The 22,238-nt window shown below is 42.9% G+C and overlaps 3 protein-coding genes across 6 annotated transcripts; 1 reads left to right on the top strand and 2 right to left on the bottom strand.

Annotated features, from left to right (window-relative positions):
• Positions 1 to 3,089, bottom strand: LOC114468079 (uncharacterized). Of its 2 annotated transcripts, none has more exons than XM_028454754.1 (6): positions 2,726 to 3,089; positions 1,613 to 1,784; positions 1,293 to 1,505; positions 789 to 882; positions 611 to 698; positions 1 to 531 (listed from the first exon to the last, which is right to left on the bottom strand). In XM_028454754.1, the coding sequence occupies exons 1-6, from the start codon at positions 2,750 to 2,752 to the stop codon at positions 136 to 138; spliced, it is 990 nt and encodes a 329-aa protein (XP_028310555.1). In that variant the 5' UTR covers positions 2,753 to 3,089; the 3' UTR covers positions 1 to 135. The 2 variants fall into 2 exon arrangements, with proteins under 2 accessions (XP_028310555.1, XP_028310556.1); XM_028454755.1 differs by having other exon boundaries at positions 2,927 to 3,082.
• A 4-nt stretch (positions 3,090 to 3,093) lies between these two features.
• On the top strand, positions 3,094 to 12,296 carry scpep1 (serine carboxypeptidase 1). Its single transcript, XM_028454753.1, has 13 exons — positions 3,094 to 3,214; positions 4,434 to 4,573; positions 6,311 to 6,400; positions 6,464 to 6,619; positions 6,701 to 6,775; positions 6,886 to 6,958; positions 8,608 to 8,645; positions 8,712 to 8,840; positions 8,917 to 9,001; positions 9,070 to 9,183; positions 9,269 to 9,406; positions 10,705 to 10,868; positions 10,973 to 12,296. Exons 1-13 carry the CDS (start codon positions 3,166 to 3,168, stop codon positions 11,033 to 11,035), a joined length of 1,314 nt encoding a protein of 437 aa, XP_028310554.1. The 5' UTR covers positions 3,094 to 3,165; the 3' UTR covers positions 11,036 to 12,296.
• Positions 11,877 to 22,072, bottom strand: engase (endo-beta-N-acetylglucosaminidase). Of its 3 annotated transcripts, none has more exons than XM_028454750.1 (14): positions 21,928 to 22,072; positions 20,258 to 20,334; positions 19,770 to 19,971; positions 18,605 to 18,753; positions 17,116 to 17,270; positions 16,910 to 17,058; positions 16,658 to 16,829; positions 16,475 to 16,581; positions 15,473 to 15,584; positions 13,986 to 14,170; positions 13,770 to 13,912; positions 13,625 to 13,703; positions 13,434 to 13,548; positions 11,877 to 13,368 (listed from the first exon to the last, which is right to left on the bottom strand). In XM_028454750.1, exons 1-14 carry the CDS (start codon positions 21,984 to 21,986, stop codon positions 12,967 to 12,969), a joined length of 2,106 nt encoding a protein of 701 aa, XP_028310551.1. In that variant the 5' UTR covers positions 21,987 to 22,072; the 3' UTR covers positions 11,877 to 12,966. The 3 variants fall into 3 exon arrangements, with proteins under 3 accessions (XP_028310551.1, XP_028310552.1, XP_028310553.1); XM_028454751.1 differs by having other exon boundaries at positions 19,770 to 19,966; positions 21,928 to 21,989; XM_028454752.1 differs by having other exon boundaries at positions 13,259 to 13,390.
• Positions 22,073 to 22,238: the final 166 nt, after the last annotated feature.

Below are 22,238 nucleotides of genomic sequence, written 5' to 3'. Positions count from 1 at the left end.
TCAAGAACTGAAAGTGTTTATATATATAAAAATATTTACAAACAGCGAACAACTAACAATTCACGAGCCAAATAAAATTTTTAAGTTAATATAAAATAAATTCAGCATTCCCACTAAACATAAAGGGGGGAGGGGCTACATTTTGTCCACCATTTTCTCAAAAGCCTTTAAAAATCTTTCATTCTGAGCCGTGAGCTCCAAATGACGCCTTTCCTCTTTCTCTGCCTCTTGACGCAGAAAATCTAGGATCGGATCACACTTCCTCTTCCGTGGAAGGCTTGATGAAGGAGCAGATGTGGTTGGCGTTGGACTGGGGGGGCTGATGGTGACCGGGGAGGGACAGAGGCTGTGTTTGTTTGACAGTTCAGGGGGGAATATGGTGGGCTCTGGCAGGCACGACGAAACTAACACCGGGGGAGAAACCAAGGGCTGTGAGCCGAAGGCCTCATGAAGGTCAGCATAATAACACCACGTGTTCGCCGTCTCCGACCCTTGGTCGACACCTGACCCCATCAACGTCTTTCTCAGATCCTGGGGATGACGACGACGTGAAGTTACGTTAGCGCTCACACAAGAACGTCAACCTCATGCCATGGATACAATGACTCACCTTGTATTTTTTCTTGAGGTTTTCCCACTTTTTCGAGGCTTGTTTGTGGGTCACTTTCCCCTCCAGCTCCATCTCCTGGATCAAAAACCTGACACACAACAGATGTGACTTTGTTCATTTCCAAATATGCAGAGTTAACAATGACACATGAACTAATTTTTGATAGGATGGTACTTACTCCCAAGCCTGTTTCGCAGCATTTCTTCTGGCTGTGAAACGGTCGTCATGTAAGTTTCGGAGCCGCACCAACTCCTTTGTTTCTTCCACCGACCCTGTAAACATCATGAACACAGCAACTATTACAATGACAGCACATACATTATACTTCAAATGACCTAAACAATTCCACAAGTCTTTTAACTGTGGTACCATGTAAGGTTTCTGCAGAGCCAGAGGCTGCACTGAGAGGGCTGCACACTTCTGCTGCTGCACGTTTACAGCAATCATCATAGACCGCGCCACTTGTAGATACGGTTCAAATGCTTAACTTACAGAGTTACTAAAGAATGAGTTCGCTTAAAAAATATACCTAAAATTTAAAAGGCTTATTCAAGCAATATGCCATTTTCATTTCGACCCAAGTATGTTTGTCTACAGAGCTGAAGGCTTCACTTTCAGGACCACAGTATTCCACACAAAGTACGACTCATATTCTACCTAAGATTTTAAAAGTTGAATTCACCCAAATGCAGCAATCCAGTTGGGTCAGTGGCTGATGCTGGGATGTCGGTGGTGGCTGATGCTGGGCTGGAGGAAACTGGTGCAGGGTGCTTCTTGTTACACAGAGACAAGTGTTTAATGAAGTCTTCTTTGCGTAACAACGTTGACTGGCAATAGATGCAGTGATAATGACATCTTGGTCGACAATTTAACCCACATCTGTGAATCGTATATCCTAAAATGTTGGAACAGAGAAATGTATAATTTTATGGCCAATTTTTAAAAAATTAATTATGAATACTGAAAAGACATATTTCTTGGGAGAATGTTTGCAAACTTTACCTTCATGGAGAACTGCTCTGTTAAAGTGGCTCTCTACATGGGTCATGACCTTGCTCAACCTTTGCGGGCGGAACAAAGTTGAGCAGCAGAATGGGCAATGATAGTTGTCACAGCATGTGGTGCACCTGTTCAATGCAGGGATGGATCTCCCTTTTTGGATTGTTATGTGCATCTTCAAATAAAGAGAAAGTTTACATTTTCAGATCATTTTGTAAACATAAACATAAATCAGAGTTAATCCTAGAACTTGACCAATACTTTTAACATTTTGTGCCCTGGGTTTCATGTGTAAATGATGTCACTTCATACAGGCTGTACACAGTAGGCCCATTACCAGACCTATTTTTATGATTTAGATTTTTTTTTTTTTTTTTACGTGAAACATTTTAATAACATAAAACCGGGTTCATTCTCTGTTATTTTAGGGACATACTTCTAAAATCACACACTTTTACTATGAAGGGAGCGCAGTTTTGGGGTTCGTTGCGTTCCTCAAGGGCACCTCGGCAGTGCTCGAGAGGTGGTCTGCCAGAACAACTTGGGTTTTTTGGTCCGCACCGAGATTGAACCGGCGACCCTCCGGTTCCCAATGCACGTCGTTAACGGACTGAGCCATTTATAATTCGGTCATGCAATGTACTGGGGTTCTGCAGTATGATGAAGTTACAGTAATCTATTCAGTTTATTTTTTAAAAACTTATTTATTTATTTTTTTTAGTTCAGTGCATGGATTGTCTCACAATGTTGATCCATTTTGACAAGTGAAAATGCCCAACATTATTCACATCCTTTTCAACAATATCGGATATTAATGATAAAGGATTTAATAAGCACTAACATTTTTTATTTTATTTTTTTTGCTGCTCATGAAGATTTGAATTAAAATAAATAAATAAATTCAGGGGAATCGAGGACATAACCACTACACGAACACGAACACAAACACCACCTTATTTTACAGCAGCTTGTGTTTGTCTCTGCGTTTAGCAGGTTAACAACAGCTTTGCTGCGCAAATGAAATCAATAGAAATGTTTACAACGATGAACAATAAAACGAACCTTTATTTGATTATTAACGTCAAACTAAGAAAACGATTTACTGTCAGTACTCACGTCTTTCCTCTCATCGTCGTCCATCATGGCGGAAATTGGTCAGCATGTAACTACGTAAGCGTCCAGCAGGTGGCGCTGTCTATAAAAAGTGTTGCAAACGTGCGGCACGTAGAAGAAGAAGTGTAAAGCCCTCTCAGTGCAGACATATTACCTTTATCTCCGATTCCTCAAAAAGCTTCGTCTCACCATCACTGAACTTACATTTGTACACCGTTTTCTCCTTCATGCTACTGTCGCACTTCCGGTGAAGATCGTGGCTCGTGCGCAACCCCGCATTGACGCAGACTCGCGCTTTAAGGGCGGAACGATCCACGCGCGGGTTTGGGACGGCCCTCGATACGGAGTGCGAGTGTGCGTGTGTCGGTCAGCTGACCTGGGGGAGGAGTCACGTGAGTAGAATGGTCACATGACTTGTGTGGGTCAGTAGAGAAGCACCAACCATGGGTCGGTGTGCGCTGGTCGCGGTGCTGGGGATCCTCTGCTGGAAAGGTAACGTTTGACCTACAGACGGATTCTGTCTGTAGCTCCCATCGGGACATAGAACAGTCAGAGGAAGGGGCGGAGCAGTGATTTTAAAAGTGAGGGTGTTCTAAGGGTCGAAACAATTTACTAAAACCATGATAAAGCTGTTATTAAGTCAGTGATACTCAACATGTGGCTCTTCATGTCTTAATTTTAATTATTTTTTCCCAGAAAACGTGTAAAAGGAAACCTTGTTTTTTCAGATTTTAGCTTCCTTTTGCCAATAAATATAACTTTTTTTTCCCTAAATTTTGTCCATTTTTGCAAGTTCCTCTGTGACACTTTCATCCAATTTGTCGATTCTTTCACCATTTTTTGCCACTTTTTTTAAATAACATTTGTTTCCATTTCCCCCTACATTTTGTTTCTTTTTGTTCCACATTTTTACCCCTTTTCACTATTGTTTGCCACATTTTGCTCATTTAAGCTGCCTTTTGCCATTACATACGACCTGTTTCCTCTTTTTTGTCCTATCAATTGACTCCCCCTCTATCGGTACGGAGCGCCTCCTCATTGGCCAATTTAGGTGACGTGATATGTGCACCACGTGACTTAAAGTTCCGTCAGTTTTATTTTGCTCATATTTATTTTTAGCTACCCCGCTAACCCTTTTATTTTAGCCCCAACCCGAGGAAATACCCTAAAATGTTTGTTTTTCTCATATATGTATTTTTGAGGGTGGAATTTGCCGTGTTAAATGTGTTCAAATGAAAAAATGTATTCTAAAAAAATGGGATTCAAACCCAAGTGGAAGGAATGTTTTTTTGCCACTCTTGACTGCTTTTGGCCATTTCAGTCACTTTTCACTCTTTTCTTGGCACGTTTCTGCCACTTTTGAACCACTTATTTTGCCACCTGTTACTTATTTTTTTGTCACTTTACTTACACTTTTCTCATCGCTGTTAACTCTTTGTTTAACTTCTCGGAACGGTGGCTTCGTCAAATGGCTGGCTGCGATTGGGCTTGATCACCATTCAAGCAAGAATCAGTAAAAACTTTTAAAAAATGATTTCTGACAGTTTAACAGCGTTTTTCAATGATTGTAACAACATGTTGAAAGAATATAATGAATAAACTTTCCCAGTAAGAAGGATTCCTTGTTTCATGGTTCATGGTCAGTAGATCCAGACTGTCTGTGTTCCTCTCAGCAGACTATGAAGGTGTGACACTTGTTTCTTCTGTGAAGGTCTGTGCAGCTCTCTGAATGGAGGAGAGGATTGGGGCTATGTACAGGTCAGGCCCGGGGCTCACATGTTCTGGTGGCTCTACTATGCTGACTCTGGATCTGCTCAGAACCAGGACCTGCCCCTGGTCATGTGGCTCCAGGTAGGCCTGCACACACAGGTTAATTATAGAGGCTAAAACAGCTGAGATCCAATGCACAGAAACTAGAAGAAGGAACAAAAGCAGAAGGAAGCCGAGGTGGAGCTGTGAATCTAATCTGCTTCAACTATGACAGCAGTGGAAACGCTAAAACTAACCAACAATTATATAGCTGCTGCACAGCAATGGTCAGGGTCAGGAAACTTAAGGCAAGTCTGAGCAACAAGCAAAGAGTAGGAAGTTCTAATGTGAATTTGACATCAGTTAAGGAGTGAACTCACAATTTCTGACACAAACAAACTATTGATCATAATGATGGAATGAAGGATTGATAATGCACATTTTAAAGAATCTCATTCTGTAAATAAGTGGAAAGAAACAGTATTTAGTGCTTTAGTTTGCAGTCTTTTTTGGATCGTGAACCCATTTTGATTTAGAGAATTTCTGGTGACTTTAAAGACTTTTTTTTTCTTTCTAAAATTAGTTTTTCATCATGTTAGAGCTCAGACATTTTTTTTTTTTTTTACTGCATTTAGTTCAACTAGAATTATATTTCACATAGTGAAAGTATAGAAATGCAGTTGTTTAAGATTGTTTTTTATTTGGAAAAAAAGAATAATAATTAAAAAAAAAAAATTCTAATTTTCCAGAAATTTCAGGTGACCCCAAGGTTGAAAAGCACTGTTTTAGTGGCTGCAGAATAGATTTGTTTCTGTAGTTTTTATCATTTACGGTCATCTCATGTCTGGGGTGGGGCCAAGACGGACATTTGTTCATTTTTCTCTCAAATACCCCCATGTAGTGCCATCGCGTACCCCCATTTGAGAAACACTGCTCTATGTCACTGAGCTAATTAGTACACGGGAATGTCACCTGTAGCTTCACTAATTCACTAATACAGTCACCTGTGTGCAAGACAGCAGCTGTTAGCGTTCAAAGGCAGAATTAAAACAACTGCAAAAATCCCCCTAAAAATGACATTTTTGCATTAATTGATGTCATTTAAGTTTTTGAAATACAATTTTGATATTTTACAAACATAATCTACAATGACTCCAAAATTGTTATTTTTTTAATGAACATTGAAAATGTAATTGGCAAGAATTTTAACATTAAAACATTTTGTATGATCAGTGTTTGATAAATCATCAATGATTGTGTAGGACAGGTCAGTAGGAGGCGACGGGTTAATACGTTTTACAGTTTTTGATAAAAACACAGTGTTTGACTTCATAATTAACAATAGGTTTAAATGTACAACAGTTTATTCAGTGTTGGGGCTACATTTTGGTGAAAGTTGTACATCTGTAGAGCATATGGTTGATTTGTTATGAACTTTGAAAAATGTACAGAGGCTCGCTGTAGCGCCAGCTTTCTGATGATTGGACTGTTTTTACTGAGAGGGGGGCTGAACATTGGTGCTAAATTCGGTGAAGGGAAGTATGATTTCCTCAGAAGAAGAAAGAAGAACATAGATAACATGTTCGGCCCCTAATGACTATAACTTTTATGTTATAGTGGTTGAACAGGCACCCTGTGTTAAGTGGAGTCCTGCTTTTGCTTTGTTTAGAAAACTTTGCACAACATTTAATTCTTGGTTGTCTTTGTGTGTCTGCTTTGGGACTTCTGAACTTCTGAGTTGAACCTATAACAATGTGCAGAGTTAAAATGTGTCTGATGAAACTCTCCTAAACAGAGCTGATGGATGGTGCTTGTGATCGTATCTTCTGTGTGCTTCAGGGCGGCCCAGGAGGATCGGGCAGTGGCTTTGGTAACTTTGAGGAGATCGGCCCTTTGGACAGAGATCTGAAGCCCAGACGCAGCACCTGGGTAGGACAGTGATGGACTACTGCTGCCATGCTGTGAGATGCTGATGGAGGTGTGTTTGTTCAGGTCCAGGCGGCGCATGTGCTGTTCGTGGACAACCCTGTGGGAACGGGCTTCAGCTACAGTGAGGATATAGACGGCTTCGCCACCAACGTGAGCACCGTGGCCTCGGACATGATGGAGCTGCTCAGAAACTTCTTCAATGAGAGGAGCGAGTTCCAGGTAGGACCAAAGCCTTTCTGTGACACGCACACACACTCGTGCACACACACTCACACTGCTGCTGCCTCTCTTCCGTCACAGGACATTCCCTTCTACATCTTCTCAGAGTCGTATGGAGGGAAGATGGCTGCTGTGATCTCTATGGAACTTACCAAGGTGAGCTGTAGGTCAGGTCATGTAACACTAGACCCTGGACCTTTGCGGCTGCTGTTGGTTTGAGTTGCTGAGATGCTTGAGATGATCTGAGGTCTTCTGTCCTTCCTCAGGCTGTGGCTCAGGGGACCATCAGATGCAGCTTTGCCGGCGTGGCACTCGGTGACTCCTGGATCTCCCCAATAGGTGAGAGCTTGATGGAGACGGCGTGAATCAGACTGAGTAAAGACTCGCACACAGAGATTCAGTGACTCATTGTACTGCACTGTCAGCAGGAGGCTCCACCAATCAAGAACATCCGTGGCAGCCACAAATAGATTTCAAGGCCTCGTGCTCATCAGCCTGACTCATCTACTTATTCTTGACCAAAATGTAAAGAATTTTCTTGGTCAACAAACAGGGATTTACGCTTTTCGGCTGTGCATGAGTAAAATTTCATTTAACCCACATTAGGTGTTGGTTAAGTTAGTTATTTAGAATTTAATTCAAACCTCAGCTGGAGTCTGTTCCAATACTTTCTCTGTTATTCTCTTCCACAGAGCATTTAAATGAGCTCCTTAAATTCCAGTTGTCACACTACCGAAAAAGCACATCTTTGTTTTTCTTCACCTCAGCTGTGAGGATGCTGCTTTTCAGTCAGTGGGCGGGGCCTCCGAATCAGGAATATTTGAGGGCGTAACATGTTAATGACGATCAAATTCAGCTGCCGCATTTATCAACACCCGATCATTTGTACACTGAGATTGGTCAAATACGAATGTGTCATAAATCACACGTTGGTCCTGTCGTACGACCAAATGTGCACTCGGATTAATAAATGAGGGCTATTTTGTGCATATCTATCCATGAATTAGTAAAATACAATTTTTAATGGAAATATGGAAGCTGATAACCAAGCTAATCCTATTGCAGATGCTTTCAGGGTCACAATGTTCTAACAGAGAGTGAACAGAAGATAGTGTACATCTGTTAGCTTTGGAGAGGCATCAGTCCTCCTCCTGACTCTTCATGAGGAACATCACCTCCTGTGTTCTCCTGCAGAGATCCTCTCCGACGTTAATGAAAGCAAATCTACTTTTAGTCTCAGTTTAGTCAAATATTTCTCAGGTGACTACATTCTCTCAGAAGAACTTAAGATAAAACCTGTCTCTTTGTTGTTTGTCATCCTTCCTGTTTGGTTCGATGTGTCACGGCAAATTTGCGGTTGACCTCATTTGGAGACATGATTTATTGCTCTGGTTGAATGATGGAGTCCAGGCGAGGCATTGATGATTTTATAAAAAAGGTTTATTATAAAACTAAATAAAAAAGAGTACAAAGATGAACAAAATTAGTGACCGCCCGGGCGGAAGTCCGATGATCGAGTGGCCCACAGTTCTAACTCATCACGTATATTCCCCCTCAGTCCCCCTCCCTTCTCCCCCCAGGAGATAAAGAGGACAGGGTGGAGGTGAAAGAAGAGAGTGAAAAGAGACAGTTTCTTCTTTAGGTCAAAACAACCAGTTCTCTGGTATCTCCTGATTGTCGTGAGTGTTGGAGGTGTGTGTGCGTGTATGGTGTTTGTGTGTATGAATAGATGTATATTGGGTGTGTATGTGTGACTATGTGAGTGTGTGATGCCTCCGTGTCTGAGGGATAAGATGTGTTTTGGGAAGCTGACCTCGAGAAGAGAGCAGAAAACATGAGACAGCAGAAATGAAAAGTCTAAACTTAAAGCCTTAAAAAGAATAAGGTCTATGAGTAAATATGTTAATAAACATAACTAACAATTTTGCCCTGACAGATGTAAACTGAAGGAGTCCTGAAGGAGACTGTTTTCTGTTCTTCTCCCACAGACTCCGTCATGACCTGGGGACCGTATCTCTACAGCACTGTAAGTACATTGGCCTGGTTTTCCTTGGGATTCTGAGCCTTGGTGCTAACTCTCCATCTGATGCAGTCTCTACTGGACGATTACGGCTTAACGGACGTCAGCGCCGCAGCGGAGGACGTGAGGCGAGCCGTCGAGCAGCAGCAGTTCCAGAAGGCCACGGAGCTCTGGTCTGTGGCAGAGACGGTGGTGGAGCAGGTGAGACTCAGGGAGAAGCTTGGTCAGGCACAAGACAAACCACCTTCTGCTTACACGCTCTCATGGTTTCCTGCAGAACACCAACGGAGTGAACTTCTACAACATCCTGACCCAAGATCCAGAGCAGAAGCTCACATCCAACCCAGGGGAGAACTTCATCTGTACGTCTGCAGTGGGATTTTCCTGAGCACATGGGTTCAGTCTGATCAGGTTCTTCTCTGTCCACCAGCTTTGCAGACACGTCGCCACATCCATCGTCTGCATGGCCGATCCCTGAGCGAATTAATGAATGGACCAATCAGGAAGAAGCTGGGTATCATTCCTCACAACGTCACCTGGGGAGGTATGAAGGTCCTCCTCTTCATTCCTCTGCTAGTTTCTCCTGCTTCTCATTCCTGATGTGTGTGTGTGTGTCTCTCTGTGTCCAGGCCAGGCAGAGCAGGTGTTCAGCAGCATGGCAGGAGACTTCATGAGGCCTGTGGTGGATGTGGTGGACCAGCTGTTGGCTGCTGGTGTCAATGTGACCGTGTACAACGGACAGCTGGACCTCATAGTGGACACCATTGGTATGCTGTTTCATAAGCAACTGGTGGTCTTTGGCCAAATTTTGTGTTGCCCCCTAAGAAATTGAAATTCAAGAAGTTGAAAGAAATGAGAAACCCAACACTGCAAAGAAAAACCTAAAAAACAACAACAAAAACATACAGAAAGACTTGGGTTGTACTACAAAGCAGTAGTACAAAGTATATCTGGTTTATCTCACCGTTAGCTTCACGAATCGTCACAGAGCAGCTGTACTACGAAGCAGGTTATCAACACGTTCACTTAAACCAGGTGATTTCAGACTGGCTACGTGCACGCTGACATTGAAAGGGCGGAGTTTGCAGTGTCAGACCAATCACAAACACAGAGAAACCATGCAGTGCAACTCACAATTGAGGAATAATTCTTTGAAAATATGAAGAAATAAAATCCATAATTCAGACCAAAGACAACACAGTTGCTACAGCATAAGCAGGTAGAAAGGAATGCAGGCAGATCATTGACGTTAATGTTAATGCATGAATGCTAATTCATGGGAGAATAAACGGACACTGATCATTTTCACTCTATTAAGGACAGACCTTGTCTGTGGCTCTGATGCTGCGTTCATACAACTCACCCTACATCTTAAAGTCGACAATATTTGTATTTTATACAGCTTGCATTATCTTACAGGACTGAGGCTCTCTGTTACTACAGAATATATCAATGAATGAATTAATATATGTATTGTCAGAAAGCACACAGGCTCTATCAGCAGTCTAATGTTGGTCAGTCCATCAGATAAAAATCTATATATTTCCTATAGGATGTCATTGAGTAAATGAAGGAATTGCATCAATCCATAAAAATTCTCTCTGCTGTCACATCAGATCCACTCAGTGACGTGTCCATAGAATGACCCACCTACTCTTGGGTATGTCATTTACCAAGAGAACTGATTGGTCAGGAGGCGGGGCTTCAATCTTCACTCAGATCCTAGCCAGAACAAAACCTACTTCCGACCAGGCTAGTCGTTACCATGGTGATTTACCCATGTAAGAAGTTTATCAGCATCGTAAGACAGGACACACGGAATAAATCCAGGATGTTTGTGTGATAAGAGGAAATCCAGATGTTGTTTACACACACATTGACCATGAGTAAATAAAGCATCTAACTCTTTGTTAGTCCCACTGTGCAGACACCTGTGGTTAGAAACTCTTACTTTACTGGAAGGTCTGCTGCAGAACCAGCAGCTCCTCAAAGTCAGATGTTCGAACACCATGTGGAACAGAGATAGAAGCTGCTCACTCAGTGACGCCTTCACTTCCTGTCACAGGTCAGGAGCTGTGGGTCAAACGGCTGAAGTGGGCGGGACTTCCTGCTTTTAATAAATTGAGATGGACACCACTAGATGACCCCACCTCCCCAGGCCTGACTGGAGCTTTCTTCAAGGCCTACAAAAACTTTTCCTTCTACTGGATCCTCAAAGCTGGTCACATGGTGAGACACTGTTTTTCTGGTGCTCAGATCACTTTAACTCACTCTAAGAGTGACGCTGTCATAGACTTCTGTGCTAGAATTAATGAGTGTGTTTGTCGTCATAGATCCCCTCTGACCAGGGTCCCATGGCGCTGCAGATGCTGAAGATGATCACCCAGCAGGACTAGGGCCTCACTTTGCAGACAGACGGCAGAGCTTCGACAATCAATCAGCTTCATCCTTTGATGTTTTTTTTTTTTTTTAATAAATAAATAAAATTGTAATGTTGGATGTTTGGCCTCACACAAAAACCCTTTTTATTTTAATTTATTATTCCATCCGTGTGAGGGGAATGTAGCATAGAAATATCTACAGATTAAATATCAAATTGTTTAACTTGAGCTAAAACTAGAGGATATACACTGATACACCCCTCCCCATAAATCTAATCTAATAAGAAAAATTATTTTAAATCTATGTATGGTTTTTGTTTTTTGGTTATTCTATTTCAAAATCAAATCATTTTGTTTTACTGACTGAAAACCAAAACAATATAATCTGTTTTTCTGGTTTAAAATGATGAGAAAATGACAAAATCTTGTTTTGTGTGACATTTGGATATTTAGAGCGCCATGTTTTAAACTGAGGTAACACTATCCAAGCTTCACTGAAATCACTGTAATCAAAAAATATTTGACCATTTTGTCATTTTAATTTAAACCAGAAAAACGCAGCCATTAGTTTTTTCTGTATTTGTTTTAAATCAGTAAAACTAAATCATTTGTTTGAAAATAGTCAAAGAACAAACCATACACGGATTATTTTAGCACTTATTAATCCTTTTTTAAACAACAAAAACAAATGCAGACTTCAGTTTCTAAACACTAGTTATCTACTGCTACATAAGAGTATTAAAAAAAAAAACATTTATACAGTAAGTAAACATGTTCAGTTCGCTCAATATTTAAACAAAATATTTCCATTAATTCCGCTGCAGTACTTAAAATGATAAAAATGAATCAACAACCATTTACTTAATTATTTTTATTTGAACTGAGGCCTTTGACTTCCAGCCAACGTCTCCTTTAAAAATACATAATTTCTTTGTTAAAAGTAAATACTGTTTTTCATTTGCTTTAATTATTCAATCTATTTAAAGGAGCATAGGGCAGGATCTAAAAATCAGACTCCATAGTGACACCACAGTGGTTAGTGTAACTGCAGCATGCAGCTTAAACAGTGAGAGCTAGGATCCGCGGGGCAAAAAGAATGGAGCAGAGGAGAATTCTTAAGGAATTCCCAGTAGAAACATTACTTGTTCTGCACAGCAACAGGAAATATCCTCATCTTTGATACATGGATTATGTAAAAAGATCTGATGGGTCTCTTGCGTGCACAGCGCCGCTGTTTGTGTTTCACTTTCTCTCGTTACCCATGCAATGATCTGATGTTGACATTAACAGTTGTTTAATAAAATTGGTGATTACAACTAAAACAAACATAAATATGTCATTTCTTTGAGAGAAAAAAAAAATGAGGTTTTCACTGTTGGGTCAGACTCGGATGAGAAAATGCGGCCCGATCCACACGAACTGTGACAGTTATTTACTCGTTCACGTGGCCTGTGCACATGCCTCTGCATGCATCTGTGGAACCAAACACTGTGCTCGTCTTCTTTCAGTCTCCAAGCCGTCCTCTCATTCTTTTTTATTTTTGGTTTATTTCCAAGCCGTCGAGAATGCACACCAGCATCATTTGACTTCACCTCCTCAGAACTGCGCGGGAAATTCACGCCCAGAACAGCAGTACAATATGTAACAATCTTTTCAAGGCAATAGGAAGAAATGTGTGTGGGCTTTGGTTTAGAGCACTTCATCACCCATTAGCATTAAAATGAATGTTTATTTTTTCTGAAATCCTGCTCTATGCTCCTTTAATTAAACATTTACATGTGGCTTGTTGTACATGTTGAAAGCTCAGTTTCTCTCACAGAGGAGGAAGCACAAAAGCAGCTTATCTCTGGATGATGATCAGACACTGGGACCCCACGTCTCTGGGGGTTCAGAATATATTTTAAAGACTAGCTTGACATAATTTGGAGATGACCTCCTCTGCTCCCTCACTGCAGGACTTCCTTGGAATAGCTGAGGCTCCTCCTCCCCCACTGGCTCTCCGGGACCAGGAATCCCTCCCTGAGCACCGGCTCCACTAGCAGCTCCAGCAGGCCAGGGGGGTCGGACACAGCCAGCTCAGTCACCCTGAATGGGTTGCAGTAGGCCCGGCCCACCAGTTCCAGCTGACCGGGAGGGGTCCGCGGGTCAGGTCCTCTCAGGTGCCGCCAGTGCACCCTGAAGTGTCGCACCGGTCTCACGGGGTGCTCCCACTGCAGGGTGGCGTTCAGGAGCAGACGGGTGGAGGCCGAGTGTTGGGGGTGTCCAGCCCCCCGCAGCCAAACCACATCAAAAATACACAGACCCACAACCTGCTGAGATGGCTCCTGCAGGCTGGACACGTCCAAGAACTGGACAGAGGAAGACATGCAGCTGAGGGTTGAGGATTGAGGTGCAGGGACGGGAATGTTCTCACCATAACTTCTCCTACTCTGCAGGAGAAGACCGTGTCCTCCTCAGGACCCCCAGCTCTCTCCATCTTTACACACACTTCTCTGAGGACGCAGCTGTGAAGCTCCATCTCTGAACATCTGGACACAGGTGATGAACACAGAACCATGACCCTCAAACAGACCCTCAAAGGTCACCTGTTTTGACTGAGCCCACCTCACGCTCCATCCGTTTACATCCAGGTTTCCACACAGCTCAGAGAGACGTTTTCTCAGTCTGTGTCCATCGCCAAGCTCTGCAAGGAACAGGAAGTGACCTCAAAACCTGAAGGGCGCAAATACAGGGATAATGTAAGACTCACCTTGGACCTCGTGCACGTGGACGTGCGTGCAGTGAGCAGCATCTGCAGTCAGCAGCTGCAGGGAGAGCTGCACGCCTTCTGAGGCTTTGCAGACCAGGACCACCAGGGTCTTAGAGGGGAGGGGGGTGTGCAGAGAGAAGATCCTGAAGGACACAAAAGACAGAGCTAAGACAGAGACACACACACGCATGTGCGCACACATGCACACACACACACTTGGCACAGACAGAGCTGTGATCAGCAGGGATCAGTCCCTCCAGCAGCAGCGAACAGCCTCCGTTCCAGGCGTTGTCAGGACAACCACGGCAGCTCAGCCAGCCCCGCCCACTGACCATCATGTGCTCGTACAGGGGCTGCACCTCCTGGGCCGTCAGGTTGAACCAGGATCTGCAGGACTCAGGCTGCACATGCACACACAGAGAACAGGAGTGCAGTCAGTAAACCATACTGACCACAGTCTGTTACAAACTTCAGGTCCTGGAGGGACGCAGCCCTGCCTGCCATCTCTCTCTATACATTAAGGGGTCTGGACTTAAGCGCTTTTTTGCACGCCTGCAGTTATGCACTTCTCTCCAATGCGTATTCTCCGGTCCAGGCTGCTGACGCGCCCACCACGCGTAAGGAGCCAAAAAGCATGTATGTGTGAATGAAGGCAGGCTTTTTGGGAAGTCTAGAAATCATGGAACATGGAGTTTTCCCAACGCTTGTAAATGTCATTGAAATCCGTGAAAATGATAAAGTTCCCTTTTAATCTGAAACGCCTTCAACGATAAACAATGTAACAGGTTAATTTAATCAGATAATTGCAGTGTGACTGAGGATCGGCCGCATTCTGTCCGTGTCACAGTTAAAATCTCTCTCCTCGATCATCATCATCATCGCTGTAAAGTGTGATCGAGTTAAATGCGCTGGAAATATGAGGAAATAACGTGGACACAGAGCGTCCTGCTTTAATACAGAGAGATGTTTGCAGTGAAACAAAACAATTGGCTTCTATAATACGCAGTTTTAAATATAAATAGTTTAAAGCGACCTGAGCCTCATTAATAAATGTGTGGGAACAGTTTGTGTTCCATCCTCATCTGCATATGACGGCTTGTTTCACTCTGTAGTGGATCAAACTGTGACTTTACGTTAGACATAGTATGAAAATAGTTGAATCACTGTGACCAACGTGAACAGAATTCTGCATCTGTCAGAGTTTTAATTAATCACGCAGCAGCAGCTGAGTGATTAGTCCATGTGGCTTCAAATGTAACTAAGTCCATATTTCTAGTGCAATATAATGTTTCACCTTATCGGGGCACTGCACTTATTCCAGGGTTAGAAGCACGTAAGAGGAAAAAGACTTACGCACACCGGAGAATGTGCGTAAAGCCAGATTTGAATGGGAACGCCCACATTTCAGGGACGTTCAGCACACAATGCGTAACTAGGATGAAAGCACGCAGCAACTGACTTAAGTACAGGGGGAGAATAGCGTGCAGCCAAAAACTGTGCTGCTTTTTACGCACATGGGAGAATAGAGCCCTAAATAGTCTGAAGTTTAATTGTTGACAGTTCTTCAGCTGAACTGGTCCCTGTTCAATCTTCTCCCAGTTTAGTCTGTTGTTGGGATTTGGGATTACTCTCCACCTTAATGTGACTCAGTTCTGGTCTCAGCCTAGTCAGTGCTGGAGGTGAGCTTCATCTGTAGCTATTACCTGTCCTCTGTGGTACACAGCCTTCCCAAAGCCCTGACAGAAGGACGAGATGAAGGGCAGGCCTGAGGTGAGCCGGTGGACGTGAAGGTACGGAGAGAGGAGAGCCCAGAACCTGCAGAGACACAGAGACACCTGCTGGGCGGAGCTACACACACACTGCTCCTGAAGTCCACACGGCACATATGCACAGAAGAAACAACTCACAGCAGAAGCTCCAAACTAACCATGCTAAGAGCCTCAAATCAATCCATTTTTCTGATTGTCCATCTCTCTGTTACATGTGTCTGTTGTGTTCTTTAGTGCTTGTTTTAAAACAAAAATTTATTCGTACAAAAATGTACTCCAAAATATCTTCCTCAGCAGCTTCTTTCCTGAAGCAGTTCGACTGTTGATATCTAGTGGAGCTCCGTAGCTCCTCCCCCCCAAACATTTTTATATTTTCATATTCCCTTAGGGGCTGAACGTGGGACTAGTTTTTTCTGTCTGTGTAAATGAACAAGAATGAAAATAAAACATCATTGAATCCTCAAGCGTTCGTGTTCTCTGTCACCGTCTGATGAGACCTTAAATAAAAAACAGATAAATATAATAATATTAATGGCTTGGAATTATACAGCACTTTTTTCGAGGAAACTCAAAGTGCTTTACAGAAACCATTATTCATTCACACCAGTCACTCACATCAGTCATACCGGTGGTGGTAAACTACAATGTAGCCACAGCTGCCCTGGGGCATACTGACAGCAGCGTGGGTGCCTACGGCCCCTCCGACCACCACCAACACTGAGGCACAATTTATACCCATTCATACGAGGCAATGTGGGTAAAGGACACAACAACAATGACTTGGATAGATAGGGATTTGAACCCCAAACCCTTCGGTTATTGGATGACCCACTATACCACTGAGCCACGGTCGCCCCTGATATGACATTGGTTCTTAAACAGAAGTGGGCGGAACCTAAACAACACGCCACAGTGTTAAGGCAGAGCTTCTCTTACTTGTCCTGATTCCTACGAAACTGAGTCTTGTCGGTGTGGACCTCGTACACCCAGCCTGGAGCAAAGATGGCTACAGAGAAGTTGTGCCTCCGGATGACTTCCAGCGCCTGGGAGTAATGGGAGCAATGGGAACAATGACAGTGCTTACAGCTCAAAGAGCAATGGTGCACTGCAAGGCTCTACCTTGTTTGTGTCAAACATCCCGCCCACCACCTTCCCACGAGCAAACACGTCCACGCCCACGTAGATGTCATTGTGGCGTCCCTGCAGCCCACTGTAGCTGCTCATCCACTCCAGGCTCGGCTCCGTCCAGTTGTAGTTGGTGAAAAAACCGTCGCAGGCATCGAAGAACATCCTGCAGTGACACGGAGGAGGAGTCAGTCACGACCACAGGGGGCGCTGTCACAGCCACATGACCTTTGACCTGGCACTGACTTGTTGGACTGGTTGAGCTCGTTCTGCCACTTGAGCTCGCCACTCTCCACCACGCTGTCGTACCACAGGACCAGGCTGCCTGGCACACGCTCGTGCATCTGCTCGCTCAGGTACCTCAGGAACAGAGGGGTGTTCTTCACTGCGGCCTCCTGCAGGAACATCTGCGTCAGGGAAGTCACAGGTCAATGGTCAAAGGTCCTACTCACGCTCAGGGTGTTCTCGATGTTGATGAGCCAACCATCAAAGCGATAACAGTGACTGATCTGAACCAGTTTATCAGCCACGCCTCGATACGAGTCCTCGTCCTTCAGGAAGGACTCACACGTCACCGCTCCATCAGTCCACTCCGTGATGAAGGTCCCTGCACAGAGGACACATGAGAGTCAGAGGACACCACTAAACACAATGAGCCTTGACTTACAGTCTACGTTCTCATGTGTGTTCTGTGTCTAACCAGCCTCTGAACTCCTGACTCACAAAAAACTTTCACTTTCTTATAATATTAATAATAATAATGCATTGGATTTTATATAGCACTTCATCATAGAAACTCAAAGCTCTTTACAGAATTAAGGCATTATTCTTTTACTCCACACTTAGTGGTGGTAAGCTACAATTGTAGCCACAGCTGTCCTGGGGCAGACTGACGGAAGCGAGGCTGCCATAGTGCACCATCAGCCCCTCCGACCACCACCAACACATACTAGGCGTGAGTGGGTGAGGTGCCTTGCTCAAGGACACAATGACAGGCACCTCTGGAGCGACTGCCACCCCACTGTGGCCCCTGGAATTCTCAGTGGTCTCCCATCCAAGGAGATCTAACGAGATTGGGCAATAACAGGCTCGTATGGCCTCCTCACTTCTTTTCTGACCACAGAAATACTTCATTTCAGCCATATTTTTTACCTACTCCTGTGGTGCACTGAATCATAAACACATCTGATCATCTGATGAAGGCAATACAAGCAGAGTGTGGCTCCTAAACATGAAACTGTATTTCTAAATTAACACTGAGCTTCGATTCAACCCTAAACAGAACACAGAGGTATTGATGGTGGATGTGAATCGCATTCAAATAGTTAAAGCAGCTAGTGACAACCACTGCTGGGGGGTTGGGTTATTGCAAAGTAATACAAATGTGCAGTTGAAATGCAAATTTCCCCTTGTGGGACGAATAAAGGATATGTCATCTCATCAGCTATTGTTACTGTCCCTACTGGCTGCTCTGGGATGTGACAAACCTTCAGAATCTTTGAAGAGGGACTTGAAGACTGTCAACATTCAAACAGCCAAAACTTATTCAAATATTATTTTATTGCTATGTGTATGACATCACTGGAAAGCTTAGAAACTTTTAGAATATGTAAATAACTCAAAACGCCCCCCCCCCCCCCAGGGTGACTTGTTCATGTTTTCCCGATGGTGCGTCACAATATTTCTGTCATTTTTGTTTGTCTGCTACATTTTTGAGTAATTTTGTGTATTTTTCTGTCACTTTTGTGTATATTTGTCATTGCCGTATGATTTTTAAGTACATTTCTGTGTGTTTTATTTTTTGCTCTAAATTTTTGTCATTTTGTGTTTACTTTAGGCCCACTGCTCTGATTGATGAGGGTCAGTCAGGAGTTTCCTACCCACAGGTTGGGAACATCTGCTCTGATTGTGTGTAAATGGGAGGAATATGTTGGTGCTCACCCAGCACTGGGACTCCGTGTCTGTGCGCAGCGTTGGTCCACACAGCAGGAGGAATCGTCACCATGCGGTGGGAGAAGTAGTTAAACACGTCGATGTGGTTCCAGTGGTAGAAGGCATATGGAGCCTCAGCATCTGAACCCTGGATGTACCTGAACACAACACAGACACACACAGGGAGGAGCCACAGAGTCTCATGTGTAAGGACAAGTATTACATATTTAAGAACAAGGAGAAGTAAACACAAAACATATGAAGCATTAATAAATCTAAATTTGGAGGAACCGGACTGAAAGGCATGTTGCAGTATTAAAGCGCACCAGACTGACCTGACAACTCTCTCTTTCTCACTTAAATCTTTATTATTTACAACATTAGCATGGGAAAGAAAGATTTGTGAAATATTTCTGTATTTGGTCAATGACATATTAGAATTTTCACCGCATGATATTTCTTAAATGGGCATCAACGGGTAAGGTTTGCATGAATATTCTGAAATGAATAGAAATACTCTGAATATGTATATATTAGTCCTGTGTATGTCGAGCAGAAAATACATTTGAATAGATTTAGAGTCATTTTAAATTTTTTTCCTGGCCAGACAGTCGCACCACTTTGAATAACAGAATAAATTACAGAAGTAACATTTAAAAAAATAAAATGAAATTCAAAGTGCACACATATATACTTAGTTACTAGATATCTGGTATATTTTTATGCATAGACATTTTTTTTCAAATAAAAGAAATACAGTTGGATAAAATATTTGTGTCACCCATTTACAACCTATTAGATTTCCTGCTGCTTTATGTTTTAGTATTAAATGTATACATGAAATTCAGGAACGTGTCATTTTATTGTCTCATAAGATTAAGTGCTTTTTAACATCAATGTTTGAGTCTGTAACAGTTACTGTAGTTTGAACAAATCATTGTCCTTAGTAAAACCAAGAGACTAAAGGTTGGATGGAGAAGAGAGTTCTCATCATTAGCTTCAACTGTTTCCTAAATAACTATCTGAGTAACAATTACAGGTATAGAAAACCTGTAAAGGGCAAAGCAGAGGATCTGTTTTTTTTATTTTTTTTTAATTAACTCTTTCCGACATGATGAGTCACAGTAAACCTGAAGGTTTTTAATTTCAGCCAATGAGGTTTCAGATTCCTCACCTGTCGTCCAGGTAGCCTCCCATCATGTCGTGTGACACCAACGTGCGCTGTTGACTGAGACTTAATGGAGGATGTCGAGCGGCCAGCTCCACTGTGGACGCGTTGAAGGGACTGGCGTCGCTGCGTTTCCATGACAACAGCTCATCCAAAGTGCAGAGACCGCTGCTGATTGGTTCCGTAGTGTCAGCATCGTAATGCTGAGCTGAGAGACAGACAAACACCCATCAGACACACACAGAGGACAGAAGATCTAAAAGGGTCAATGGAGGAGAACCTGGTGATTAGAATCACTGAAACCGGATTATTGTGAATGTGTAAGTGTGATGTTTTTAAAGCTTTTGGATGTCATTTAGTTTTTTTCAGACATTTCATCATCCTTCTTCTCAGTCTAACTCAAACTGCATCCACCTAAAACTTAGAGGAAATACATCAATGGGAAAGAACTTAGAGAATATGAGGATTTGTTTCTGTCACAACCATCAACTCACATGGCATCAATGGAGGAGCGTCACGAACCACCTCGTTAACACTGATGTCTGCAGGCTGATCCAGACAGGATTCAGGGCTGGACACGCACACGCACACGCACACGCACACGCACACGCACACGCACACGCACACGCACACGCACACGCACACGCACACACACACACGCACACGCACACGCACACGCACACGCACACACACACGCACACACACGCACACACAGAGAACATATTTATCAATACTCACACAGACAGACGTACTGGTTATGGGGAAGCTGGAAAAAAGGGAATTTTGCACAAAAGAGGAGAAAAATGAAAGTGAACGTTTGAAGGATGATGGTCAGAGTGAGGAAGCAGGGGGGTGGAGCTAGAGAAGGAAAAAGTGTTTAAATCCCAGTGGTCATTGGTTCTTAGCTGTGGGAGGAGCTTCACCAAATGTGTCCAATATTTGTACAAAGTGTCTATTTATACGGAAACGTATCCATAGACCCTGGGATGTTTTCTGAACCTTTTCTACATAAGCGTGATGTGCCTGTATATTTTCGCTGTGCCAGGATGGTCTAAGTGTTTGACTCAAGAATTCTCCCTTCCGCTGCCATGAGTTTGAATCCCGCTTTTGTCATAAATATTTTTTCATTTTAACATATTTAACATGGCAAATTTCACCTTTAAAAATGTATATACGAAAAATATTAACATTTTAGAGTACTTCCTGGTTTAGGGCTAAAATAAAAGGGTTAGCGGGGTAACTAAAAATAAATATGAGCTAAAATAAAACTGACGGTACTTTAAATCACGTGGTGCACCTGTTTCCGTACGAATAGCCACGGCCATATTTGTATCCTACCATAACTGATATACGTAGATTTGTAAGACAGAATGCTTGGATCTTGTATGAACGCTGTTTTTGCCACTTAAACACGAAATATGAATAGGTCAATATTAACTAGTATGTGTTATATGTAGGAATCTGCAGAATAATTCTGTTTGTTAATTTCACTACAGGAAATAGAAGATCTCTGCAATTGTGTGTGAGGGGAATATGATGGTATCATCGAACAAACGACTTGTAAATAATAAAATAACAGCCAAATACCAGCATATTGTGCATCACTATTAAAAACATAAAATGTTCTCATCAACGTTAGGCGCTTAAATTTTTTTCTTCTTCATTACTCCATAAAATAACGCCCTTTAGAGTTTAAATCACTTAGACACTAACATGTATTAGACTTTATTTATCAGTGTTGCTGTGCCTCTAATTCTGACATTATAATTAGAATGTTTCTGCTATTATCTGGATTTTTGTGGCGTGTTTCTCGTCAGAAACCAAAACCATCTCCCAATCTTTAAATTGTGTTAAAGTGACAGAGCGCCATTCATAATATTCCATGATACCACTTGGAAGTTAGTGAAGCTGCCGCTACTGCTGCTGCATCACACCGGAAGCGGAAGTCAGAATGACTCAGTTTTAATTAAATTCTTTAAAGTTACCAAACATTATTTGTGACTTAAGTTCAGCACTGTTTCTGTCCGTCTAATATCAGCAGCAACCACAGCCACTACCCAAACAGCACACTGAAACAATTCCTACACACTGAAGGGGCAGTGAAGGCAACACCCACACACGGACAGACAGACAGACGGACGAACGGACACAGACAGACACGCACCAGTTGGGGTCAGTCTGTTGTGAGCTGCTCGCCTCGCGCTCATTTTCCTTCTTCTCCATCTGCTACACTGAGTAGTTTCTTCTTCTGTGGTGTTCTTTTACAGCGGTTTGTATACACATCACGTCACTTCCGCCTCCAGCTGTTGTGCTTCAGCTTCCTCTGAGTCTACATCATCATAAGCAACAGGAGGCTCGGGGGCCACAAGCGGCCCTCGGTCTAATTTTGTACGGCCCCCAACACACAATGACACCAAAAATACACAAAATAACCAAAAAAATACACTAAACCATAGCAAAAATACACTAAATGAC

The sequence above is a fragment of the Gouania willdenowi genome, chromosome 8 (genome assembly GCF_900634775.1).
Source record: "Gouania willdenowi chromosome 8, fGouWil2.1, whole genome shotgun sequence".
Lineage (NCBI taxonomy): Eukaryota > Metazoa > Chordata > Actinopteri > Blenniiformes > Gobiesocidae > Gouania > Gouania willdenowi.
This window is presented reverse-complemented; position numbering and strand designations above follow the sequence as displayed.